The sequence below is a fragment of the Bombina bombina genome, chromosome 12 (assembly GCF_027579735.1).
Source record: "Bombina bombina isolate aBomBom1 chromosome 12, aBomBom1.pri, whole genome shotgun sequence".
NCBI classification, from domain to species: Eukaryota; Metazoa; Chordata; class Amphibia; order Anura; family Bombinatoridae; genus Bombina; species Bombina bombina.
The window spans coordinates 126476335-126501138 of NC_069510.1; the positions used below are offsets into that span (position 1 = coordinate 126476335).

The 24804-nt window shown below is 39.3% G+C and overlaps 1 protein-coding gene across 11 annotated transcripts in view; it reads right to left on the reverse strand.

Annotated features, from left to right (window-relative positions):
• FNBP1 (formin binding protein 1) overlaps window positions 1-24804 on the reverse strand; it is a 420876-nt gene that overhangs the window by 156061 nt on the left and 240011 nt on the right. For all 11 annotated transcript variants that reach the window (XM_053696170.1, XM_053696177.1, XM_053696173.1 and 8 more), the window contains exons 5-6: window positions 13272-13334; window positions 3777-3881 (exon numbers count right to left, since the gene is read on the reverse strand). In XM_053696170.1, coding sequence (XP_053552145.1) covers window positions 3777-3881; window positions 13272-13334 — 168 coding nt within the window. The remainder of the gene's footprint in view (window positions 1-3776; window positions 3882-13271; window positions 13335-24804) is intronic.

Sequence of the window (24804 nt, forward strand, 5' to 3'; positions counted from 1 at the left end):
TAACAAACATGATTACAAACCCCCCTGTTCAATAACCCCCCCTCAGGAGATATTAACCCTTGATTCCGAGATACAAAAAGGAGCCTCACTATGTTAAAGTTATCCCCGAAAGGTTGTAGCCCCTCTCGGATAAACAGTTGTAATTACAATACATCCATGATGAAAGTAAAATGAAACAATCTTACTGGAATCTATGCCATGGAACAGGAACACTGCCCTTCAAGTGTGACAGATAGTAGCATCGCTTCTGCCATGGACTTGAGAGAAAAAAGTAGGCAGCGAAACTCGTCAAAGCTAATTGCTTGTGGAGCTGTTCATATGAGTCAGGATGGTTTCGCAGAAAGATTCTCCCTGCATCTCCGGACTCTAACTTTCAACCATACTCTCACTGAGAAGCTGACAGGACTACTTAAAACTCCAGTCCCATGCCGAAGAGTACTGCCCTCCATAAGAACCTATCGAAAACTTCTGACACTTCTCTGCCAACCTCCTGGGACGAAAGGCAAAGAATTACTAGAGGAAGAGAGGAGTGGGAGGAGTATTTAATCCTTTCTCTGGGGTGTCTTTGCCTCCTCCTGATGGCCAGGTTCTGAATTTCCCAAAAGTAATGAATGCAGCTGTGGACTCTTTCCATTTATGAAGAAAAAAACCCTGTTCAATAATCCCCCTCAGGAGATATTAACCCTCGATTCTAAGATACCAAAGGAGCCTCACAATCTTACCGGGAAACTACGCCATGGAACAGGAACACGGCCCTTCAAGTGTGACGAATTGTAGAAGTGCCTCCGCCATTGACTTGAGAGAAGAAAGCAGGCAGCGAAGCAAAGTTCGACAACACCGATTGCTTATGGAGCTGTTAATATGAGTCTGGATGGTTTGCAGAAAGACTCTCCCTGCATCTCCGAACTCTAACTTTCATACAGGCCCTCACTGAGAGACTGATAGGATTACTTAAAACTCCCGTCCCATGTTGAAGAGTACTAACCTTCATAAGAGATAAAACAAACTTCTGACACTCCTCTGCCAACCTCCTGGGACGAAAGGCAAAGAATGACTGGGGGATTAGGGGAGATGGGGAGGTATTTAAGCCTTTGGCTGGGGTGTCTTTGCCTCCTGGTGGCCAGGTTCTTATTTTGCAAAAGTAATGAATGCAGCTGTGGACTTTCCATTTATGAAGAAAACCTCAATTTACAGAGATATATTACAGTTATATTAAATATAAAAATAACAAATATACATTGCATTGTTACTTTACTATGCTCAAAAGGGAAATGAAACAGAGTAGCAATTTTAAACAACTTTCTAATTTACTTCTTTTGTCTAATTTTTCTTGTTCTCTTGATTTTGTTAAAAAGCAGGGAGGTAAGCTCAGTAGCGTGCACGTGTCTGGAGCACTATATAGCAGCAGTTTTGTACTAATGTTATCCATTTGCTAGAGCACTATTTCCTGCCATGCTGTGCTTGAGACCCCTACCTAGGTATCTCTTCAACAAAGAATATCATGGAAACAAAGCAAATTTGATAATAGTAAATAGAATTTATTTTTTAAATGTTATCCTCTGTCTGCATCACAAAATAACATTTTTGGGTTTAATATCCCTTTAATAAACTTTTATTACGGAGGGATTAATTGTGAGTGCATTGTCAGTTTCACCAATAAAGTATCTATTGCTTGCAGATTTCCTGAGCAAAAAGGGTTTGAATTAAAGGGATAGTAAACCCCAAAATTTTCTTTTATGATTCAGATAGAACATACAATTTTAAACAACTTTCCAATTTAATTCTATTATCAAATTTCCTTAATTCTCTTGTTATCCATTGCTGAAGGGACAGCATTGCACTACTGGCAGGAAGCTGAAAATATCTATTTAGCCAATCACAAGAGACTAATTTGTGTTATTCTTGTGCAATATTTCATTCTGCCTCAAAAGAAATCAGTTTATATTTTTTTGCCTGTCGCTTGCATCTATGTCCAGACAGGGCTTCAGTAAATAAATACTCAGCACTCACAGTAATTACTGGCATACTGTATTAAATATCAAGAATCACAAGGAATCAGATTAACGGGAACTATATAAAGTTCTAATTTACAAACAGTCTATGCTGGATTAACTGAAAATGATGTTAGTTACAATAAAACTGAAAAATTATTATCAATGGACATTAAAGTGTGTATATATATATATATATATATATATATATATATATATATATATATATATATATATATATATATATACACATACTAGTATACACAGACACATTTATATATATATTATTATTTTTTTTAACACCCTACTCTAACGCAGACCTGATCACATTTTCTCAAGCCTAAATAAAAGTATGAATATTTCATATTCCAATGTTCTTCACATAGCAGAACATGTTCTCTTTATTCATAAATTAATATTTATATATATATATATATATATATATATATATATATATATATATATATATATATATATATATATATATATAATGTTTTTGGTACAATATATATCTATATATATATATATATATATATATATATATACACACATACACACACATGATTATACGGTATATAGGAATAACTATTTATAAATACTTAGAACATATTCTGCTATGTGCAGAATATTGCAATGTGAAATATGTTTTTATCCACTTAACTGCAAAGGGCTCCGATGCACTTATATATGTGGCTATACAGTATATGTATACATATGTAAATACATAAATACATATGTACACACATATAGACATGTATATGTTAAAGTACTTTGCAGCCCCTTTTTTTCTAACACCTTTTAAATACAATATTTTTTTGATTAGATAGTGTTATTATGAGTGTAACTGTAATTGTAAATGTATTTGTGATGTGTTTTGTGACCATTTTTTGTTGCGCATAACAGTATATTTCAGTAATAAGTGCAGAATTGCATAACGTCATAAGGTCTGAATACACAATAAGGGCCAGAATACAAGTTGAGCACAAAATATTGCTTTCCTGAAAGCGATATTTGTGCTCAACTTAGTAATAGTACCGCACGCAAATGTGCACTGTTATTACAAGTGAGGTGCAATGCGAACGTGATTGCACAGAAGCATTGCGCTCACAATACGCTCCAATGGGAGCCTCGTTCTCATGCAGTCAGACACGGCATGAGAACTAGCACAGCAAAGGGGGTAAGTCACGCAGCAAATATACATATATATGTATAGGACTATATACATATATATGTATGTGTTAATATTTTATATACAAATATTAACACATAATCATATACATATATATTTACATACAGTCCCCATAGAACGCATAAAACTTTTCAGTGCAGTTTTTTTCTAACACCCCACACCTGCCAACTTTACCTTTTAAAAAAGGTACCTCACGTGTTATTTTGGGGGCAATTGGGGTAACATTTAAAAAATTAACCAGAGGTCTGACCTCTGGCTAATTTTTTGAGCGCTAATTGCAACCACAAGCTCGTGGTAGCAATACCAGCCACTTGTAATGGCCCTTTATGGTGAAATGAAGTTTGAGTTTAATGTCCATTTAAGTCATATATAAGGTTATCTGTCTAATACAGACTATGGGATGGCCGTTGTGTAACAATATCTGTGGGAAAGCACCCAGAACATCCCTGCTATAAATATTGGTTTCCTCTGCTCACTATTATCAGCACGGCAACAAAAAGTATGATTCTATCCTGAGCGTCACAACAGTAGCCAAGAACACAGGAGCATATTGTATGTGTATAGTAAATAGCAGTGAAAGGGTTCCACTTGCTTACTTTCTCAACATCTGCTTTTGTCACATTAATATCAGCGTCCATCCTCTCAAAGTATTGCTGCGCTCTGTCTGCTTCTTTACATTCACGCTCAAACCTTCTTTTGCTCTGGAAACACAAAGAAAGAAAGAAATGAGACAAAATTAAACTTGTTTGTCTTTATACAAATGAAAGGGACAAGAAACTCATTTGTTTTTTTCTGTTATGATTCCAATAGAACATACAATTTTAACAAACTTTCCAATTTACTTCTATTATCTTATTTTATATGTGCAGCCACCAATCAGCAAATAGCACCTTGGCTTACCTAGCTATGATTTTCAACCAAGTGTACCTAAAGAATGAAGCAAATTATATAATAGAAACATTGGAATTTTTTTTTTAAATTATATGCTCTCTCTGCATAAAGAAAGAAAATAAAATGTTTTTTTCCCCCTTTAAATTCATTATCTTTGATCATAAGACAATAACCAAATAAAAGAGAATCATGCAAATTCATTTTTATGGGAAGATCATATTTACATAAAAACATTGAAATATGCAAAATATTGAATTGAATCATTATTTCTTTCTGAATTGGTTCGCTCTGGGTGACATATTTTTGTGAATTGGGTTAAGATCGCCAGAAGCGTTCTATTTAGTTTATATTGGCAAATATAACAAACGTTGGCTGCATTTGTCCAATCAAAATAAATGTTGAATATCCAATGAACAAAGCAGAAAATATCTTCCCTTTAACGTAGAATATGATTATTTAATGTTACATTGCAAATGCTGATTCTCATTGACTCCAACTAACACTGAATACAGTTTTGCAAAATTTCTCTGTTTAAATACATTTATATAAGATAAATAAAGAGACTTTTTTTCTTTACAGAATTTACTGTGTAGATAGGACTAAATAGTAGCACATTTTGCAACAATTGTGCAAATAAAGGTATACTTTTTAAGACAATATACTGTGTATTTTTTGCATGTTATGGCCATATTAATTGCATATTTCAGAAGTTTTTCTGGATATAAAATCATATGTCTGATGATCATTAATAGATTTCAAATAAAATTGTGTGATTTGTGTGGGATCAATCATATTAATTGTTATCTTGTATACAACCAGTTTGGGGGAAAAATCCAATATTGTGTTTTCTCTGCCCCACAGACTATAGGTAAATTAAGTAAGAAGCTTTGTGTTTCTATAAAGAGAACCACAGAATTGCAGTGTATTTCACTGTAGTAAGACAAATTTGCATGACACCACTCTTTGTTCTATAAGCAGAATTCTCAGGCAGTACGTTTTTCTGGGTAAAATCACAGACAAAAGCAGAACAACAATAAAATTTCCCTGAATGCCAGAACAAGGCTGACGGAATAAGTCATTGCTATAAACTACAGAGGAAGCGCTATTGCTGAACCAGTACAAAAATGCACTGCTTCAGGATGTCAGCTGTGAGAATGGCTCAGATAGGGTCTCCGCAGGATATTGGAGATTGATATGGTGCTAAGTGTGGTCACATTTTATTGTCCATTTCATAAGCTTAGTAAACTTGACCTCCAGTCCCATCATCTCAGTCTCTGACAGCCAAAATAAAGGAACATTGTAGTAAATCCGTTCCATCTACAAAATGTATTTAGGATTTTAATTTTTTTTAAATGCTTGATCCAGCATTAAATATACCATTGTTTTATTTCTATGTGTCCCTCATCTCCAACAGAGCCGAGGAGAATTGTCCACCGTTAATGGTCATTACTATATATACAGGGTGTGCAGAATTATTAGGCAAATGAGTATTTTGACCACATCATCCTCTTTATGCATGTTGTCTTACTCCAAGCTGTATAGGCTCGAAAGCCTACTACCAATTAAGCAAATCAGGTGATGTGCATCTCTGTAATGAGAAGGGGTGTGGTCTAATGACATCAACACCCTATATCAGGTGTGCATAATTATTAGGCAACTTCCTTTCCTTTGGCAAAATGGGTCAAAAGAAGGACTTGACAGGCTCAGAAAAGTCAAAAATTGTGGGGCCTTTTCTGGTTGAGGATGGAGTCAAGCTCAACTCCCAGTCCTACTGCCAGTTTCTGGAAGACACCTTCTTCAAGCAGTGGTACAGGAAGAAGTCTGCATCCTTCAAGAAAAACATGATTTTCATGCAGGACAATGCTCCATCACACGCGTCCAAGTACTCCACAGCGTGGCTGGCAAGAAAGGGTATAAAAGAAGAAAATCTAATGACATGGCCTCCTTGTTCACCTGATCTGAACCCCATTGAGAACCTGTGGTCCAGCATCAAATGTGAGATTTACAAGGAGGGAAAACAGTACACCTCTCTGAACAGTGTCTGGGAGGCTGTGGTTGCTGCTGCACGCAATGTTGATGGTGAACAGATCAAAACACTGACAGAATCCATGGATGGCAGGCTTTTGAGTGTCCTTGCAAAGAAAGGTGGCTATATTGGTCACTGATTTGTTTTTGTTTTGTTTTTGAATGTCAGAAATGTATATTTGTGAATGTTGAGATGTTATATTGGTTTCACTGGTAAAAATAAATAATTGAAATGGGTATATATTTGTTTTTTGTTAAGTTGCCTAATAATTATGCACAGTAATAGTCACCTGCACACACAGATATCCCCCTAAAATAGCTATAACTAAAAACAAACTAAAAACTACTTCCAAAACTATTCAGCTTTGATATTAATGAGTTTTTTGGGTTCATTGAGAACATGGTTGTTGTTCAATAATAAAATTAATCCTCAAAAATACAACTTGCCTAATAATTCTGCACTCCCTGTATATTACATTCAAGGCAGCTTTCTGTTGCAGGAGATGGGTTCCTGCACCGTACAGTGTCACTAAATGGTGAGTGTGATATGTCATTTAACAGACTGGTCAGATGGATATGTCGCAATAGCAGCACCTGATGGGACGTTGCAGCTTGTTGCTCAAAGGCACAGTAAACTATATACATATGAAAGAGCATTACACATTGTAAATAATTATGTTTGCATGAAACAAACGTAATTTTAAAGCTGATCATTTTGATTCTGAAAGAAGTGTATGTCTGCATGCCTTAAAGGGACACTAAATTAATGCTAGACATAATGATATATACAAAGCAAAGATTAGCCTGACAATCATATACAGATGCATTAGTAATATGTGTAACGTTTTATATAAAGTAATGGGCGCTGCCCTGTTGGTTTTCTCTTACCTCCTATGCTGATGCCGATTAGATTAGAGGCAGTTATAAATTATTTTACCAAGTTTAGCATCACTTTAAGATAAATAGAAATCCCAGGGTTCTACTGGCAAACACTGACAAACTCCAGAAACTAAAAAGCAAACAATGTTCGTTGTGCCCTTTAAAAAACAAAAACATAAAACAAATGTCTTTCGAAACCAACAGAAGAGAACATGACTTTGATGTCTGGAATTCTGACTGCCAAAGACACGTTACTTTAGGGGAATACAGTGACTAATAACACTGAGGGAAGATATGATTCAAATAGAGCATGTCATTTTAAACCACTTTCCAATTTACTTCTATTATATAATCTGCTTTGTTATTTTGGTATTCTTTGTTGAAAAGCAGTGCTAGGTAAGCTCAGGAGAAGCATTGCACTACTGGAAGCTAGCTTCTGACTAGTGGTTCCCATATATGCCTCTTGTCACTGGCTCACCAGATGTGCTCAGCTAGCTCCCAGTATCGCATAACTGCTTCTTAAACAAAGGATATCAATAGAATGAAACAAATTTGATAAAAGAAGTTAAATGAAAAGTTCTTTGAAAACATAATTTATGCTTACCAGAAAAATTCCTTTCCTTCTTGGCAGGGAGAGTCCACAACTTCATTCCTTACTGTTGGGGAATATAACACCTGGCCACCAGGAGGAGGCAAAGACACCCCAGTCAAAGGCTTAAATATCCCTCCCACTTCCCCTATCCCCCAGTCATTCTGCCGAGGGAATAAGGAAAAGTAGGAGAAACATCAGTGTATAAAGGTGCCAGAAGAAATAATATAAAAAGGGAGCCGCCCAACAAAACATAAATTACAGACGGGGTGGAAGACTCTCCCTGCCAGGAAGGAAAGGAATTTATCTGGTAAGCATAAATTATATTTTCCTTCCATTCATTCCTTACTGTTGGGAAAACTATACCCAAGCTCCAGAGGACACGGAAAGAATAACGGGAGGGAACAGAAAAAAGAGGCAGACCCTATTCTCAGGGCACCAGAGCCTGCAAAACTTTTCTCCTGAAAGCTGCTTCAGCTGAAACAAACACATCAAACTTGTAACGAGGACCATGTAGCCGCCTTACAAATATGATTCATTGAGGCTTCCATCTTAAAAGCCCAGGAGGAAGCTACTGCTCTAGTGGAATGAGCCATTATCCTCTCAGGAGGCTGTCGTCCTGCTGTCTCATAAGCTAAACGGATGACAATCCTCAACCCGAAAGATAGGGAAGTCGTAGTAGCCTTCTGCCCTTACGCTTCCCCGTATAGATGACAAAGAAGAAGATTGTCTGAATTCATTAGTATCCTGAAGAAAGAACTTCAAGGCACGAACCACATCCAGATTGTGAAGCAAGCGTTCCTTCGCTGAAGAAGGATTAGGACACAAGGAAGGAACAACAATCTCTTGATTAATGTTACGATCCGACACCACCTTAGGGAAGAACCCTAATTTAGTGCGAAAAACCACCTTATCAGCATGAAAAAACAGATAAGGGGGTCACATTGCAAAGCAGAAATCTCAGAAACTCTGTGCGCGGAGGCAATAGCCAACAAAAAAACACAGGTCTGATCCTAGTCAGAGCCTTAACAAAGGACTGCACATCTGGAAGCCCAGCCAATCTTTTGTGCAGTAAACCGACAGGGCCGATATCTGTCCCTTCAGGGAACTAGCAGATTAACCCTTCTCCAGTCCATCCTGGAGAAAAGATAAAATTCTGGCAAGCTTAACCTTATGCCAGGAAAAGCCACGCTCTTCACACCAGTACAAGTAAGTCCTTCACACTTTATGGTAGATACGACGAGTAACTGGCTTACGAGCTTGAACCAGAGTGTCGATAACACTCTCAGAAAACCCTCTCTTGTCTGAACCTCCATGGTACTGATAGGGCATCTATCAGTTCCGCCTGAGGATCCCTCGACCCGTACCTGGGTAGCTTGGTATTGAGGCAGGATGCCATGAGATCTATCTCCGGCGTCCCCCACTCGCTGCATATCTCTGCAAACACCTTGGGTGGAGAGACCATTCCCCTGGGTGAAAGAATTGCCTGCTGAGGAAGTCCGCTTCCCAATTGTCCACATACGGAATGTGGATCGCTGATAGCATACATTTGTGAGTCTCCACCCACTCTAGTATCAGAGATACTGCTCTCATCGCCAAGGAACTTCTCGTTCCCCCCTGATGGTTGATGTAGGCAACCAAGGTTATATTGTCTGATTGAAATCTGATAAACTGGGATGAACCCAGAAGGGGCCAATATATTGATAGGAAGGGAGGACTCCTCCTGAGTCCACAGCCCTAGTGCCTTCTTGGCACCCCAAATGGCTCCACAGCTGGAAAGACTTGCATCCGCAGTCACAATCTCCCAGGACGGTCTCAAGAAGCACGTGCCTTGGGACATATGATCTGGACAGAGCCACCAAGAGAACGAGTCTCGACAGGTTGTCCAGCATGATCTGTTGAGACAGATCTGAATGGTTGCTGTTCCATTGTCTCAGCATGCATAGTTGTAAGGGTCTGAGATGGAATCTTGCAAAAGGAATGATGTCCATACAGGACACCATGAGTGCAATCACCTCCATACACTGAGCCACTGAGGGTCTCAAGGAGGCCTGGAGGGCAAGACATGCAGAAGTTAGCTTGTAACGTCTCTGATCTGTGAGGAATATTCTCATGGATATGGAGTCTATTATTGTCCCCAGGAAATTTACCCTTGTACTTGGAGTAAGAGAACTATTTTCCAAGTTTATCTTCCATCCATGTGATCGAAGAAGATTGAGAATGGACTCTGAATGATCTTCCGCTAGATGAAAAGATGGTGTCTGTACCAAGATATTGTCCAGGTGCTACTGCAATACCTCGTGTTCTGGTAACGGCTTGAAGAGCCCCCAGAACCTTCAAAAATATCCTTGGAGCAGTAGCTAGGCCAAACGAAAGAGCTATGAACTGGAAGTGGTGGTCCAGAAAGGCAAACCTCAGGAACTGAAAATGTTCCCTGTGCAACGGGATGTGAAGGTATGCATCCTCCAGGTGTATTGTGGTCATAAACTGTCCTTCCTGAAGCAGAAGAAGGATTGACCGTATTGTCGCCATCTAGAAAGAGGGAACACTCAGAAACTTGTTTAGGCACTTTAGGTCCAGAATTGGATGAAAAGTTCCTTCCTTCTTTGGAACCATGAAAAGGTTTGAATAAAACCCCAAACCACTTTCTGCTGTAGGTACCAGGACAATTACTCCTAGAGAGGATAGATCCCGTACACAACCTAAAAAGGCAGCCCTCTTTTCTGGTCTTCTAGACAGACTGGAGAGAAAGATCCTGCCCCTGGGCGAATGAGACTTGAATCCTATCCGGTATCCATGAGATACAACCTCCAGGACCCAAGGATACTGTACATCCTGGAACCAAGCGACTGAAAAAGAGACAGTCTGCCCCCTACTCGATCCAATCCCGGATTGGGGCCGCCCATCATGCAGATTTATTTTCGGAGGGCTTCTTAGTCTGTTTGAACATATTCCAGGACTGAGTCTGCTTCCAAGTACTCTTGGGCTGCTCGGACTTGGAGGAGGATTGCTGTCATTGTTATTTGTCAGAACGAAAGGAATGAAAATTAGACAAGTGCCGTCCCTTAGGCATATTTTTTTTTGTCCTGTGGTAGGAAGGCACCCTTCCCTCCGGTAACCATAGAAATAATGGAGTCCAGCCCTGGACCAAATAAAATCTACCCCTTGAAAGGAAGAGAAAGGAGTCTGAATTTAGAAGTTATATCCGCAGACCAAGACTTCAACCAAATAGCCCGGCGGGCTAGGATCGCAAATCCAGAAGTCTTTGCATATATGTGAATAATCTGCATATTCGCGTCACAGATGAATGAGTTAGCAATTCTCAGAGCCTTAATTCTCATGCCGCCGGTTGAAATAAAAACCCTGTATGTTGAAACATCTTCCTCAGAAAGGTTTCCATTTTCTTATCCATAGGCTCTCTAAAAGAGGAACTATCCTCCAGAGGTATAGTAGTATGCTTAGCCAGCGTAGAAATAGTGCCATCCACCTTAGGGATGGAGCCCCATAAGTCTAATTGAGAGTCAGGGACTGGGAATCATTTTTTAAAAGTAGACAAGGGGAAAAAAGAAGTTCCTATTCGTTACTAATAATGTTCACTATCTTAACTGGCACAGAAAAAGTCAGAGGGACCTTCCTGTCTTTTCATAAACCCTGTCTAATTTAGGGATCTTAGGCTCCTCATGGAGAGTAGCCTCTGGAACCTCTAGCGTAGACAGAACCTCCTTTAATAAAAAACACAGATGCTCAATTTTAAATCTAAAAGGAGAGTTCCTCTACTGAAGGAGGTTTAGAAACTGAAGTCTCCGACAAATATTTAGATGACTCTAGGTCAGGAGAACTATGTTTAACCTTTCTCTTGCGTTTGTTAGAGTGAGGTAAGGCACTCAGGCCCGCAGACACTGCCGATTGTAACTGTGCGGTAAAGTCCGCTGGAAAAAAGCCCCCTCCAGATGGAGGATTAGCTGAGTCGCGGGGAACTGCATGTGGAGCGGATAGGGTAGAAAGGGTAATAATCTCTCAGGACCCAGATTCCTGAGAGATAGACAGCTCAGAGGGGCTAATAGCGCTATAAGTATTAGCAGGCTTGTCTCCCTTCTTAGACTTTAAAACAGTGCTTAGGCAAAAGGAACAAAATTGAGCAGGCGGGCAAACCACGGCCTCCTCACAATATAAACAGGAATTATTAACCAGTACAGAAGGAGTAGAACCTTCTATTGTAATATCAAAGTAATCCATAGCTAGGATATATACACAGAAAGACAGACAAAAAGTAAACACTTTATTCAAAAAAACGGCACATTTATAATCCCAATGGCTGGGGCACTCACCACCTCCTAGACCAAGACAGCTAACAGAGAAAACGCTCTCCTCAGGAGCGAAGTTCGCAGCAAGAACGTATGAGAAACAAATGGACCGCATCCGGTCACGTAGTGCGTAGGATAAGACTTCCCCTGCTATGAAAAAGGCGTCAAGCTATTATGAGCTGCGCAACACACAAATATGAAAGTGAAACCTGTTTATTCCAAGCCAAAAGCACAAAGTCTATGAGCCCAAAAAACTCACACATAAAAGCAGTTATAAATAAGCCCTTTCTGTTCAAATAATCTCCCTGAAGGAGATATTAACCATTGATCCTATTGAGACATAAAGGAGCCACACTGTGACCCTGTATAGCAAAAAGTGTATATATAAAACAATCTTACCTCCAGGATTCATGTTGTGGAACAGGCACAGCCTCTCAAGTGTGACAGTCTTGCAGCAATGCCTCTGACATGGACATGAGTGTGTAACAGCAAGCAGTAAAACTTGTCAATACTGATTGCCCAGGAGCTGTTAGGCGGCAGTCTGGGTGGGTTCGCAGAAAAACTTTCCCTGCATCTCCAGACTCTAACTTTCATCAATACTCTTCCTGAGAGGTTGACATGACTACTTAAATCTCCAGTCCTTTCTTAAAGGGAACTTACCCATTACAGGACTATGCAAATCTTCTGACACTTCTCTGCCACCTCATATAGTGACGAAAGGCAAAGAATGACTGGAGGATAGGGGAAGTGGGAGGGATATTTAAGTCTTTGGCTGGGTTGTCTTTGCCTCCTCCTGGTGGCCAGGTGTTGTATTTCCCAACAGTAAGGAATGAAATCGTGGACTCTCCCTGCCTTATAGAAGGAAATATTGTTTTCTGTCTGAATAAAGAAAGAAAAATGTGGAGTTTCGTGTTCCCTTATACAAGATAAATAATGCCTAGGGCTAACTACATCAGAGCAACAGAGATTTCAGTGCCTAGGGCAGCACAAAACCTAAAAACAACACTGAGGCTGAGGCCTGGTGACGGTGAATACACATGCAACTGGTGACATTACTGGATGAAAGGTCACACTACAGGTTTTTTTTAATGTCACCCTGGGCAAGTGACCATACTAGTGAGAACTGACTGGGGCATAAATCAAGCACTGTGATGACTCAACATCTGCAGACCACAAGGCTTACAAGCCAAAAACTGCAGTTTACGTTGTGCTTCCTTAATAAAAGTCACAAGCATTCATATCACCTGTTTATTCTCCTTTGCTAATTGCATCAGGCATAAAATATAAATAATAATGTTATTCTGTGACCCAGAATCCTCTCAGTCGCCTGCGTCTGTGATGTAGGTGCTTTGGGAAATCAAGGTTGGCGCTCCTGGAATGTACCCTGGCGATCTCATACTTACACTCTCCAGCTGCTTCCAGCATGTCTCGATGTGCTGCTGCGCCTTGCGACCTTCATGGAAGTTCTGTGAAAGAGGAAAAAAATGAAAATAAATTGTCATGAAGCACAAAATAAAAACATAATCAGAACATTAGTACACTTATCTATAATCATTCAACATTAATATTTAAGGCCAGTGCTCTGTATTAGCGCCCTTACTGAACTCCCTGGTAGCGTTACTAGGCACAGGTGTGAACGTGCTAGCGTGCGCTATACTGTAAAACCACAGGAACCCCAGGCTTTCCTACAAGTGCTGTTCCTCTCTGGCACTGGCAGACGGCTGCTGGATCAGCTGATGTCGGAGAGGTTTTCATGGCTCAATGTACTGCCCAGGAGTTCATACAATCTTCCACTCCCTTATACATCTGTGCAGCTATTTTACTATGTTTCATAAAGGTGTTAGTTTGTGCATGTTGTTTGTGTGGGTTTATTATGTGAGGCCTTCAGTTTTTTTCTACCACTATCTTCAGGTGTCTGGGCATTTATATAATCATTAAAAGGAATCTAGAGAGACATTTTTACATTTAAGGCAATAACAGAATGCATAACCACAGTGTTCTGTATAAACCCTGCAAGCGGGTTAAGCACACAATTAAAACGCCTGCTTAGAACCCACAATGCATTGGCGCAGGTCACATTGGCGAACCAATCAGGAACAGCATACATATGCAGCAACCAATAACTGGCTTTCTTAATACCAGCTCAGCAGTATACCTGGTGCAAACCATGTAGTTACCATAGGACATTGTCCCTTTTATTTATCCCTTTCGATCCACATTGTGTAGTAGCTATATAACGTATATAGTATGTAACTTTTTTTACAGTAAAGAGTGTGCTTATGACGGTAAGCATAGGCAGTATAGGCATTCAGCTCCTTCCTTCTCTATTTCTAGCTTTGTTAAAGAGTGAGTCACAGTTACCCACCATATACAAATTAAGCTGCAGAATTACAGTAACAGTTTTGTTACATGTGCAGTTGTTAACAACAGAAGATTTCCCCGACATGCAAAAGGCCGGCGGTGGGAGCAGTAATTCAGCCATGACACCACCTACTCAGTCAGTAAATACACTGTAACATATTACACAATACTACAGAAAATGCTTATTTCTCAAATTAAAGACCAAACTGCTGCCTAAGCGTAGAGGTGACTATGGTCAGCTCTATATATCACATGATGATCAAAATGGCTCAGAAAACATAATTTATGTAAGAACTTACCTGATAAATTCATTTCTTTCATATTAGCAAGAGTCCATGAGCTAGTGACGTATGGGATATACATTCCTACCAGGAGGGGCAAAGTTTCCCAAACCTCAAAATGCCTATAAATACACCCCTCACCACACCCACAAATCAGTTTAACGAATAGCCAAGAAGTGGGGTGATAAAAAAGTGCGAAAGCATAAAAAATAAGGAATTGGAATAATTGTGCTTTATACAAAAAAATCATACCACCACAAAAAAGGGCGGGCCTCATGGACTCTTGCTAATATGAAAGAAATGAATTTATCAGGTAAGTTCTTACATAAATTATGTTTTCTTTCATGTAATTAGCAAGAGTCCATGAGCTAGTGACGTATGGGATAATGACTACCCAAGATGTGGATCTTTCCACGCAAGAGTCACTAGAGAGGGAGGGATAAAATAAAGACAGCCAATTCCGCTGAAAAATAATCCACACCCAAAATAAAGTTTAATGAAAACATAAGCAGAAGATTCAAACTGAAACCGCTGCCTGAAGTACTTTTCTACCAAAAACTGCTTCAGAAGAAGAAAACACATCAAAAAGGTAGAATTTAGTAAAAGTATGCAAAGAGGACCAAGTTGCTGCTTTGCAAATCTGATCAACCGAAGCTTCATTCCTAAACGCCCAGGAAGTAGAAACTGACCTAGTAGAATGAGCTGTAATCCTTTGAGGCGGAGTTTTACCCGACTCGACATAGGCATGATGAATTAAAGATTTCAACCAAGATGCCAAAGAAATGGCAGAAGCTTTCTGGCCTTTTCTAGAATCGGAAAAGATAACAAATAGACTAGAAGTCTTTCGGAAAGACTTAGTAGCTTCAACATAATATTTCAAAGCTCTAACAACATCCAAAGAATGCAATGATTTCTCCTTAGAATTCTTAGGATTAGGACATAATGAAGGAACCACAATTTCTCTACTAATGTTGTTGGAATTCACAACCTTAGGTAAAAATTCAAAAGAAGTTCGCAACACCGCCTTATCCTGATGAAAAATCAGAAAAGGAGACTCACAAGAAAGAGCAGATAATTCAGAGACTCTTCTGGCAGAAGAGATCGCCAAAAGGAACAAAACTTTCCAAGAAAGTAAATTTAATGTCCAATGAATGCATGGGTTCAAAAGGAGGAGCTTGAAGAGCCCCCAGAACCAAATTCAAACTCCAAGGAGAAATTGACTTAATGACAGGTTTTATACGAACCAAAGTTTGTACAAAACAATGAATATCAGGAAGATTAGCAATCTTTCTGTGAAAAAGAACAGAAAGAGCAGAGATTTGTCCTTTCAAGGAACTTGCGGACAAACCTTTATCTAAACCATCCTGAAGAAACTGTAAAATTCTCGGAATTCTAAAAGAATGCCAAGAAAAATGATGAGAAAGACACCAAGAAATATAAGTCTTCCAGACTCTATAATATATCTCTCTAGATACAGATTTGCGAGCCTGTAACATAGTATTAATCACAGAGTCAGAGAAACCTCTTTGACCAAGAATCAAGCGTTCAATCTCCATACCTTTAAATTTAAGGATTTGAGATCCTGATGGAAAAAAGGACCTTGCGACAGAAGGTCTGGTCTTAACGGAAGAGTCCACGGTTGGCAAGAGGCCATCCGGACAAGATCCGCATACCAAAACCTGTGAGGCCATGCCGGAGCTACCAGCAGAACAAACGAGCATTCCTTCAGAATCTTGGAGATTACTCTTGGAAGAAGAACTAGAGGCGGAAAGATATAGGCAGGATGATACTTCCAAGGAAGTGATAATGCATCCACTGCCTCCGCCTGAGGATCCCGGGATCTGGACAGATACCTGGGAAGTTTCTTGTTTAGATGAGACGCCATCAGATCTATTTCTGGAAGTTCCCACATTTGAACAATCTGAAGAAATACCTCTGGGTGAAGAGACCATTCGCCCGGATGCAACGTTTGGCGACTGAGATAATCCGCTTCCCAATTGTCTATACCTGGGATATGAACCGCAGAGATTAGACAGGAGCTGGATTCCGCCCAAACCAGAATTCGAGATACTTCTTTCATAGCCAGAGGACTGTGAGTCCCTCCTTGATGATTGATGTATGCCACAGTTGTGACATTGTTTGTCTGAAAACAAATGAACGATTCTCTCTTCAGAAGAGGCCAAGACTGAAGAGCTCTGAAAATTGCACGGAGTTCCAAAATATTGATCGGTAATCTCACCTCCTGAGATTCCCAAACTCCTTGTGCCGTCAGAGATCCCCACACAGCTCCCCAACCTGTAAGACTTGCATCTGTTGAAATTACAGTCCAGGTCGGAAGAACAAAAGAAGCCCCCTGAATTAAACGATGGTGATCTGTCCACCACGTCAGAGAGTGTCGTACAATCGGTTTTAAAGATATTAATTGAGATATCTTTGTGTAATCCCTGCACCATTGATTCAGCATACAGAGCTGAAAAGGTTGCATGTGAAAACGAGCAAAGGGGATCGCGTCCGATGCAGCAGTCATAAGACCTAGAATTTCCATGCATAAGGCTACCGAAGGGAATGATTGTGGCTGAAATCAATTTTAGACGTCTCTTGTCTGTCAAAGACAGAGTCATGGACACTGAATCTATCTGGAAACCCAGAAAGGTTACCCTTGTCTGAGGAATCAATGAACTTTTTAGTGAATTGATCCTCCAACCATGATCTTGAAGAAACAACACAAGTCGATTCGTATGAGATTCTGCTAAATGTAAAGACTGAGCAAGTACCAAGATATCGTCCAAATAAGGAAATACCACAATACCCTGTTCTCTGATTACAGACAGAAGGGCACCGAGAACCTTTGTAAAAATTCTTGGAGCTGTAGCTAGGCCAAACGGCAGAGAAACAAACTGGTAATGCTTGTCCAGGAAAGAGAATCTCAGGAACTGATAGTGATCTGGATGAATCGGAATATGCAGATATGCATCCTGTAAATCTATTGTGGACATATAATGCCCTTGCTGAACAAAAGGCAAGATAGTCCTTACAGTTACCATTTTGAATGTTGGTATTTTTAGATCCAGAACTGGTCTGAAGGAATTCTCCTTCTTTGGTACAATGAAGAGATTCGAATAAAACCTCAGCCCCTGTTCCAGAACTGGAACTGGCATAATTACTCCAGCCAACTCTAGATCTGAAACACATTTCAGAAATGCTTGAGCTTTCACTGGATTTACTGGGACACGGGAAAGAAAAAATCTCTTTGCAGGAGGTCTTATCTTGAAACCAATTCTGTACCCTTAAACAATGTTCTGAATCCAAAGATTGTGAACAGAATTGATCCAAATTTCTTTGAAAAAACGTAACCTGCCCCCTACCAGCTGAGCTGGAATGAGGGCCGCACCTTCATGTGGACTTAGAAGCTGGCTTTGCTTTTCTAGAAGGCTTGGATTTATTCCAGACTGGAGATGGCTTCCAAACGGAAACTGCTCCTGAGGATGAAGGATCAGGCTTTTGTTCTTTGTTGAAACGAAAGGAACGAAAACGATTATTAGCCCTGTTTTTACCCTTAGATTTTTTATCCTGTGGTAAAAAAACATAATTTATGTAAGAACTTACCTGATAAATTCATTTCTTTCATATTAGCAAGAGTCCATGAGCTAGTGACATATGGGATATACATTCCTACCAGGAGGGGCAAAGTTTCCCAAACCTCAAATTGCCTATAAATACACCCCTCACCACACCCACAATTCAGTTTAACGAATAGCCAAGAAGTGGGGTGATAAAAAAGTGCGAAAGCATATAAAATAAGGAATTGGAATAATTGTGCTTTATACAAAATCATAACCACCACAAAAAAAGGGCGGGCCTCATGGACTCTTGCTAATATGAAAGAAATGAATTTATCAGGTAAGTTCTTACATAAATTATGTTTTCTTTCATGTAATTAGCAAGAGTCCATGAGCTAGTGACGTATGGGATAATGACTACCCAAGATGTGGATCTTTCCACACAAGAGTCACTAGAGAGGGAGGGATAAAATAAAGACAGCCATACGTTTAGCAAGGGTAGAAATAGCCCCATCAACTTTAGGGATTTTGTCCCAAAATTCTAATCTGTCAGACGGCACAGGATATAATTGCTTAAAACGTTTAGAAGGAGTAAATGAATTACCCAATTTATCCCATTCTTTGGAAATCACTGCAGAAATAGCATTAGGAACAGGAAAAACTTCTGGAATAACCACAGGAGCTTTAAATACCTTATCCAAACGTTTAGAATTAGTATCAAGAGGACCAGAATCCTCTATTTCTAAAGCAATTAGTACTTCTTTAAGTAAAGAACAAATAAATTCCATTTTAAATAAATATGAAGATTTATCAGCATCAACCTCTGAGACAGAATCCTCTGAACCAGAAGAGTCATCAGAATCAGAATGATGATGTTCATTTAAAAATTCATCTGTAGGGAGAGAAGTTTTAAAAGATTTTTTACGTTTACTAGAAGGAGAAATAACAGACATAGCCTTCTTGATGGATTCAGAAACAAAATCTCTTATATTATCAGGAACATTCTGCACCTTAGATGTTGAAGGAACTGCAACAGGCAATGGTACTTTACTAAAGGAAATATTATCTGCTTTAACAAGTTTGTCATGACAATCAATACAAACAACAGCTGGAGGAATAGCTACCAAAAGTTTACAGCAGATACACTTAGCTTTGGTAGATCCAGCACTAGACAGCGATTTTCCTGTAGTATCTTCTGACTCAGATGCAACGTGAGACATCTTGCAATATGTAAGAGAAAAAACAACATATATATAAAGCAAAATTGATCAAATTCCTTAAATGACAGTTTCAGGAATGGGAAAAAATGCCAAAAAACAAGCTTCTAGCAACCAGAAGCAATGAAAAATTAGACTTAAATAATGTGGAGACAAAAGCGACGCCCATATTTTTTCGCGCCAAATAAAACGCCCACATTATTTGGCGCCTAAATGCTTTTGGCGCCAAAAATGACGCCACATCCGGAACGCCGACATTTTTGGCGCAAAATTACGTCAAAAAATGACGCAACTTCCGGCGACACGTATGACGCCGGAAACGGAAAAAGAATTTTTGCGCCAAAAAAATCCGCGCCAAGAATGACGCAATAAAATGAAGCATTTTCAGCCCCCGCGAGCCTAACAGCCCACAGGGAAGAGTCAAATTTTTGAAGGTAAGAAAAAATGATTAAATCAATGCATTATCCCAAATATGAAACTGACTGTCTGAAAATAAGGAAAGTTGAACATTCTGAGTCAAGGCAAATAAATGTTTGAATACATATATTTAGAACTTTATAAACAAAGTGCCCAACCATAGCTTTAGAGTGTCACAGAAAATAAGATTTACTTACCCCAGGACACTCATTCTACATGTTTGTAGAAAGCCAAACCAGTACTGAAACGAGAATCAGCAGAGGTAATGGTATATACAAGAGTATATCGTCGATCTGAAAAGGGAGGTAAGAGATGAATCTCTACGACCGATAACAGAGAACCTATGAAATAGACCCCGTAGAAGGAGATCACTGCATTCAAATAGGCAATACTCTCCTCACATCCCTCTGACATTCACTGCACGCTGAGAGGAAAACCGGGCTCCAACTTGCTGCGGAGCGCATATCAATGTAGAATCTAGCACAAACTTACTTCACCACCTCCATCGGAGGCAAAGTTTGTAAAACTGAATTGTGGGTGTGGTGAGGGGTGTATTTATAGGCATTTTGAGGTTTGGGAAACTTTGCCCCTCCTGGTAGGAATGTATATCCCATACGTCACTAGCTCATGGACTCTTGCTAATTACATGAAAGAAAGTTCCTTTCCCACCAGTAACAGTTGAGATAATAGAATCCAACTGAGAACCAAATAATTTGTTACCCTGGAAAGAAAGGGAAAGTAGAGTCGATTTAGAAGACATATCAGCATTCCAAGTTTTAAGCCATAAAGCTCTTCTAGCTAAAATAGCTAGAGACATAAACCTGACATAAACTCTGATAATATCAAAAATGGCATCACAGATAAAATTATTAGCATGTTGAAGAAGAAGAATAATATTATGAGAATCATGATCTGTTACTTGTTGCGCTAAAGTTTCCAACCAAAAAGTTGAAGCTGCAGCAACATCAGCCAATGATATAGCAGGTCTAAGAAGATTACCTGAACACAGATAAGCTTTTCTTAGAAAGGATTCAATTTTCCTATCTAAAGGATCCTTAAACGAAGTACCATCTGCCGTAGGAATAGTAGTACGTTTAGCAAGGGTAGAAATAGCCCCATCAACTTTAGGGATTTTGTCCCAAAATTCTAATCTGTCAGACGGCACAGGATATAATTGCTTAAAACGTTTAGAAGGAGTAAATGAATTACCCAAATTATTCCATTCTCTGGAAATTACTTCAGAAATAGCACCAGGAACAGGAAAAACTTCTGGAATAACCACAGGAGATTTAAAGACCTTATCTAAACGTTTAGATTTAGTATCAAGAGGACCAGAATCCTCAATTTCTAAAGCAATTAGTACTTCTTTAAGTAAAGAACGAATAAATTCCATTTTAAATAAATATGAAGATTTATCAGCATCAACCTCTGAGACAGAATCCTCTGAACCAGAAGAGTCATTAGAATCAGAATGATGATGTTCATTTAAAAATTCATCTGTATAAAGAGAAGTTTTAAAAGATTTTTTATGTTTACTAGAAGGAGGAATAACAGACATAGCCTTCTTAATGGATTCAGAAACAAAATCTCTTATGTTATCAGGAACACTCTGAACATTAGATGTTGATGGAACTGCAACAGGTAATGGTACTTTACTAAAGGAAATATTATCTGCATTAACAAGTTTGTCATGACAATTAATACAAACAACAGCTGGAGGAACAGCTACCAAAAGTTTACAGCAGATACACTTAGCTTTGGTAGTTCCAGCACCAGACAGCGATTTTCCTGAAGTATCTTCTGACTCAGATGCAACGTGAGACATCTTGCAATATGTAAGAGAAAAAACAACATATAAAGCAAAATTGATCAAATTCCTTAAATGACAGTTTCAGGAATGGGAAAAAAATGCCAAGGAACAAGCTTCTAGCAACCAGAAGCAATGAAAAATGAGACTTAAATAATGTGGAGACAAAAGCGACGCCCATATTTTTTTAGCGCCAAATAAGACGCCCACATTATTTGGCGCCTAAATGCTTTTGGCGCCAAAAATGACGCCACATCCGGAACGCCGACATTTTTGGCGCAAAAGAACGTCAAAAAATGACGCAACTTCCGGCGACAAGTATGACACCGGAAACAGAAAAGATTTTTTGCGCCAAAAAAGTCAGCGCCAAGAATGACGCAATAAAATGAAGCATTTTCAGCCCCCGCGAGCCTAACAGCCCACAGGGAAAAAAAGTCAAATTTTTTAAGGTAAGAAAAATGATTGATTCAAATGCATTATCCCAAATATGAAACTGACTGTCTGAAAATAAGGAATGTTGAACATCCTGAGTCAAGGCAAATAAATGTTTGAATACATATATTTAGAACTTTATTAAAAAAGTGCCCAACCATAGCTTAGAGTGTCACAGAAAAACATAATTTATGCTTACCTGATAAATTCCTTTCTTCTGTAGTGTGATCAGTCCACGGGTCATCATTACTTGTGGGATATTAACTGCTCCCCTACAGGAAGTGCAAGAGGATTCACCCAGCAGAGTTGCTATATAGCTCCTCCCCTCTACGTCACCTCCAGTCATTCGACCAAGGACCAATGAGAAAACATAATTTATGTAAGAACTTACCTGATAAATTCATTTCTTTCATATTAACAAGAGTCCATGAGCTAGTGACGTATGGGATATACATTCCTACCAGGAGGGGCAAAGTTTCCCAAACCTTAAAATGCCTATAAATACACCCCTCACCACACCCACAAATCAGTTTAACGAATAGCCAAGAAGTGGGGTGATAAGAAAAAAAGTGCGAAGCATATAAAATAAGGAATTGGAATAATTGTGCTTTATACAAAAAAATCATAACCACCACAAAAAAAGGGTGGGCCTCATGGACTCTTGTTAATATGAAAGAAATGAATTTATCAGGTAAGTTCTTACATAAATTATGTTTTCTTTCATGTAATTAACAAGAGTCCATGAGCTAGTGACGTATGGGATAATGACTACCCAAGATGTGGATCTTTCCACACAAGAGTCACTAGAGAGGGAGGGATAAAATAAAGACAGCCAATTCCTGCTGAAAATAATCCACACCCAAAATAAAGTTTAACAAAAAACATAAGCAGAAGATTCAAACTGAAACCGCTGCCTGAAGAACTTTTCTACCAAAAACTGCTTCAGAAGAAGAAAATACATCAAAATGGTAGAATTTAGTAAAAGTATGCAAAGAGGACCAAGTTGCTGCTTTGCAGATCTGGTCAACCGAAGCTTCATTCCTAAACGCCCAAGAAGTAGATACTGACCTAGTAGAATGAGCTGTAATTCTCTGAGGCGGAATTTTACCCGACTCAACATAGGCAAGATGAATTAAAGATTTCAACCAAGATGCCAAAGAAATGGCAGAAGCTTTCTGGCCTTTCCTAGAACCGGAAAAGATAACAAATAGACTAGAAGTCTTACGGAAAGATTTTGTAGCTTCAACATAATATTTCAAAGCTCTAACAACATCCAAAGAATGCAATGATTTCTCCTTAGAATTCTTAGGATTAGGACATAATGAAGGAACCACAATTTCTCTACTAATGTTGTTGGAATTCACAACTTTAGGTAAAAATTCAAAAGAAGTTCGCAACACCGCCTTATCCTGATGAAAAATCAGAAAAGGAGACTCACACGAAAGAGCAGATAATTCAGAAACTCTTCTAGCAGAAGAGATGGCCAAAAGGAACAAAACTTTCCAAGAAAGTAATTTAATGTTCAATGAATGCATAGGTTCAAACGGAGGAGCTTGAAGAGCTCCCAGAACCAAATTCAAACTCCAAGGAGGAGAAATTGACTTAATGACAGGTTTTATACGAACCAAAGCTTGTACAAAACAATGAATATCAGGAAGAATAGCAATCTTTCTGTGAAAAAGAACAGAAAGAGCGGAGATTTGTCCTTTCAAAGAACTTGCGGACAAACCCTTATCTAAACCATCCTGAAGAAACTGTAAAATTCTCGGTATTCTAAAAGAATGCCAAGAAAAATGATGAGAAAGACACCAAGAAATATAAGTCTTCCAGACTCTATAATATATCTCTCGAGATACAGATTTACGAGCCTGTAACATAGTATTCATCACGGAGTCAGAGAAACCTCTATGACCAAGAATCAAGCGTTCAATCTCCATACCTTTAAATTTAAGGATTTCAGATCCGGATGGAAAAGAGGACCTTGTGACAGAAGGTCTGGTCTTAACGGAAGAGTCCATGGTTGGCAAGATGCCATCCGGACAAGATCCGCATACCAAAACCTGTGAGGCCATGCCGGAGCTATTAGCAGAACAAACGAGCATTCCCTCAGAATCTTGGAGATAACTCTTGGAAGAAGAACTAGAGGCGGAAAGATATAGGCAGGATGATACTTCCAAGGAAGTGATAATGCATCCACTGCCTCCGCCTGAGGATCCCGGGATCTGGACAGATACCTGGGAAGTTTCTTGTTTAGATGAGAGGCCATCAGATCTATCTCTGGGAGCCCCCACATTTGAACAATCTGAAGAAATACCTCTGGGTGAAGAGACCATTCGCCCGGATGCAACGTTTGGCGACTGAGATAATCCGCTTCCCAATTGTCTACACCTGGGATATGAACCGCAGAGATTAGACAGGAGCTGGATTCCGCCCAAACTAAAATTCGAGATACTTCTTTCATAGCCAGAGGACTGTGAGTCCCTCCTTGATGATTGATGTATGCCACAGTTGTGACATTGTCTGTCTGAAAACAAATGAACGATTCTCTCTTCAGAAGAGGCCAAAACTGAAGAGCTCTGAAAACTGCACGGAGTTCCAAGATATTGATCGGTAATCTCACCTCCTGAGATTCCCAAACTCCTTGTGCCGTCAGAGATCCCCACACAGCTCCCCAACCTGTGAGACTTGCATCTGTTGAAATTACAGTCCAGGTCGGAAGAACAAAAGAAGCCCCCTGAATTAAACGAAGGTGATCTGTCCACCACGTTAGAGAGTGCCGAACAATCGGTTTTAAAGATATTAATTGATATATCTTCGTGTAATCCCTGCACCATTGGTTCAGCATACAGAGCTGAAGAGGT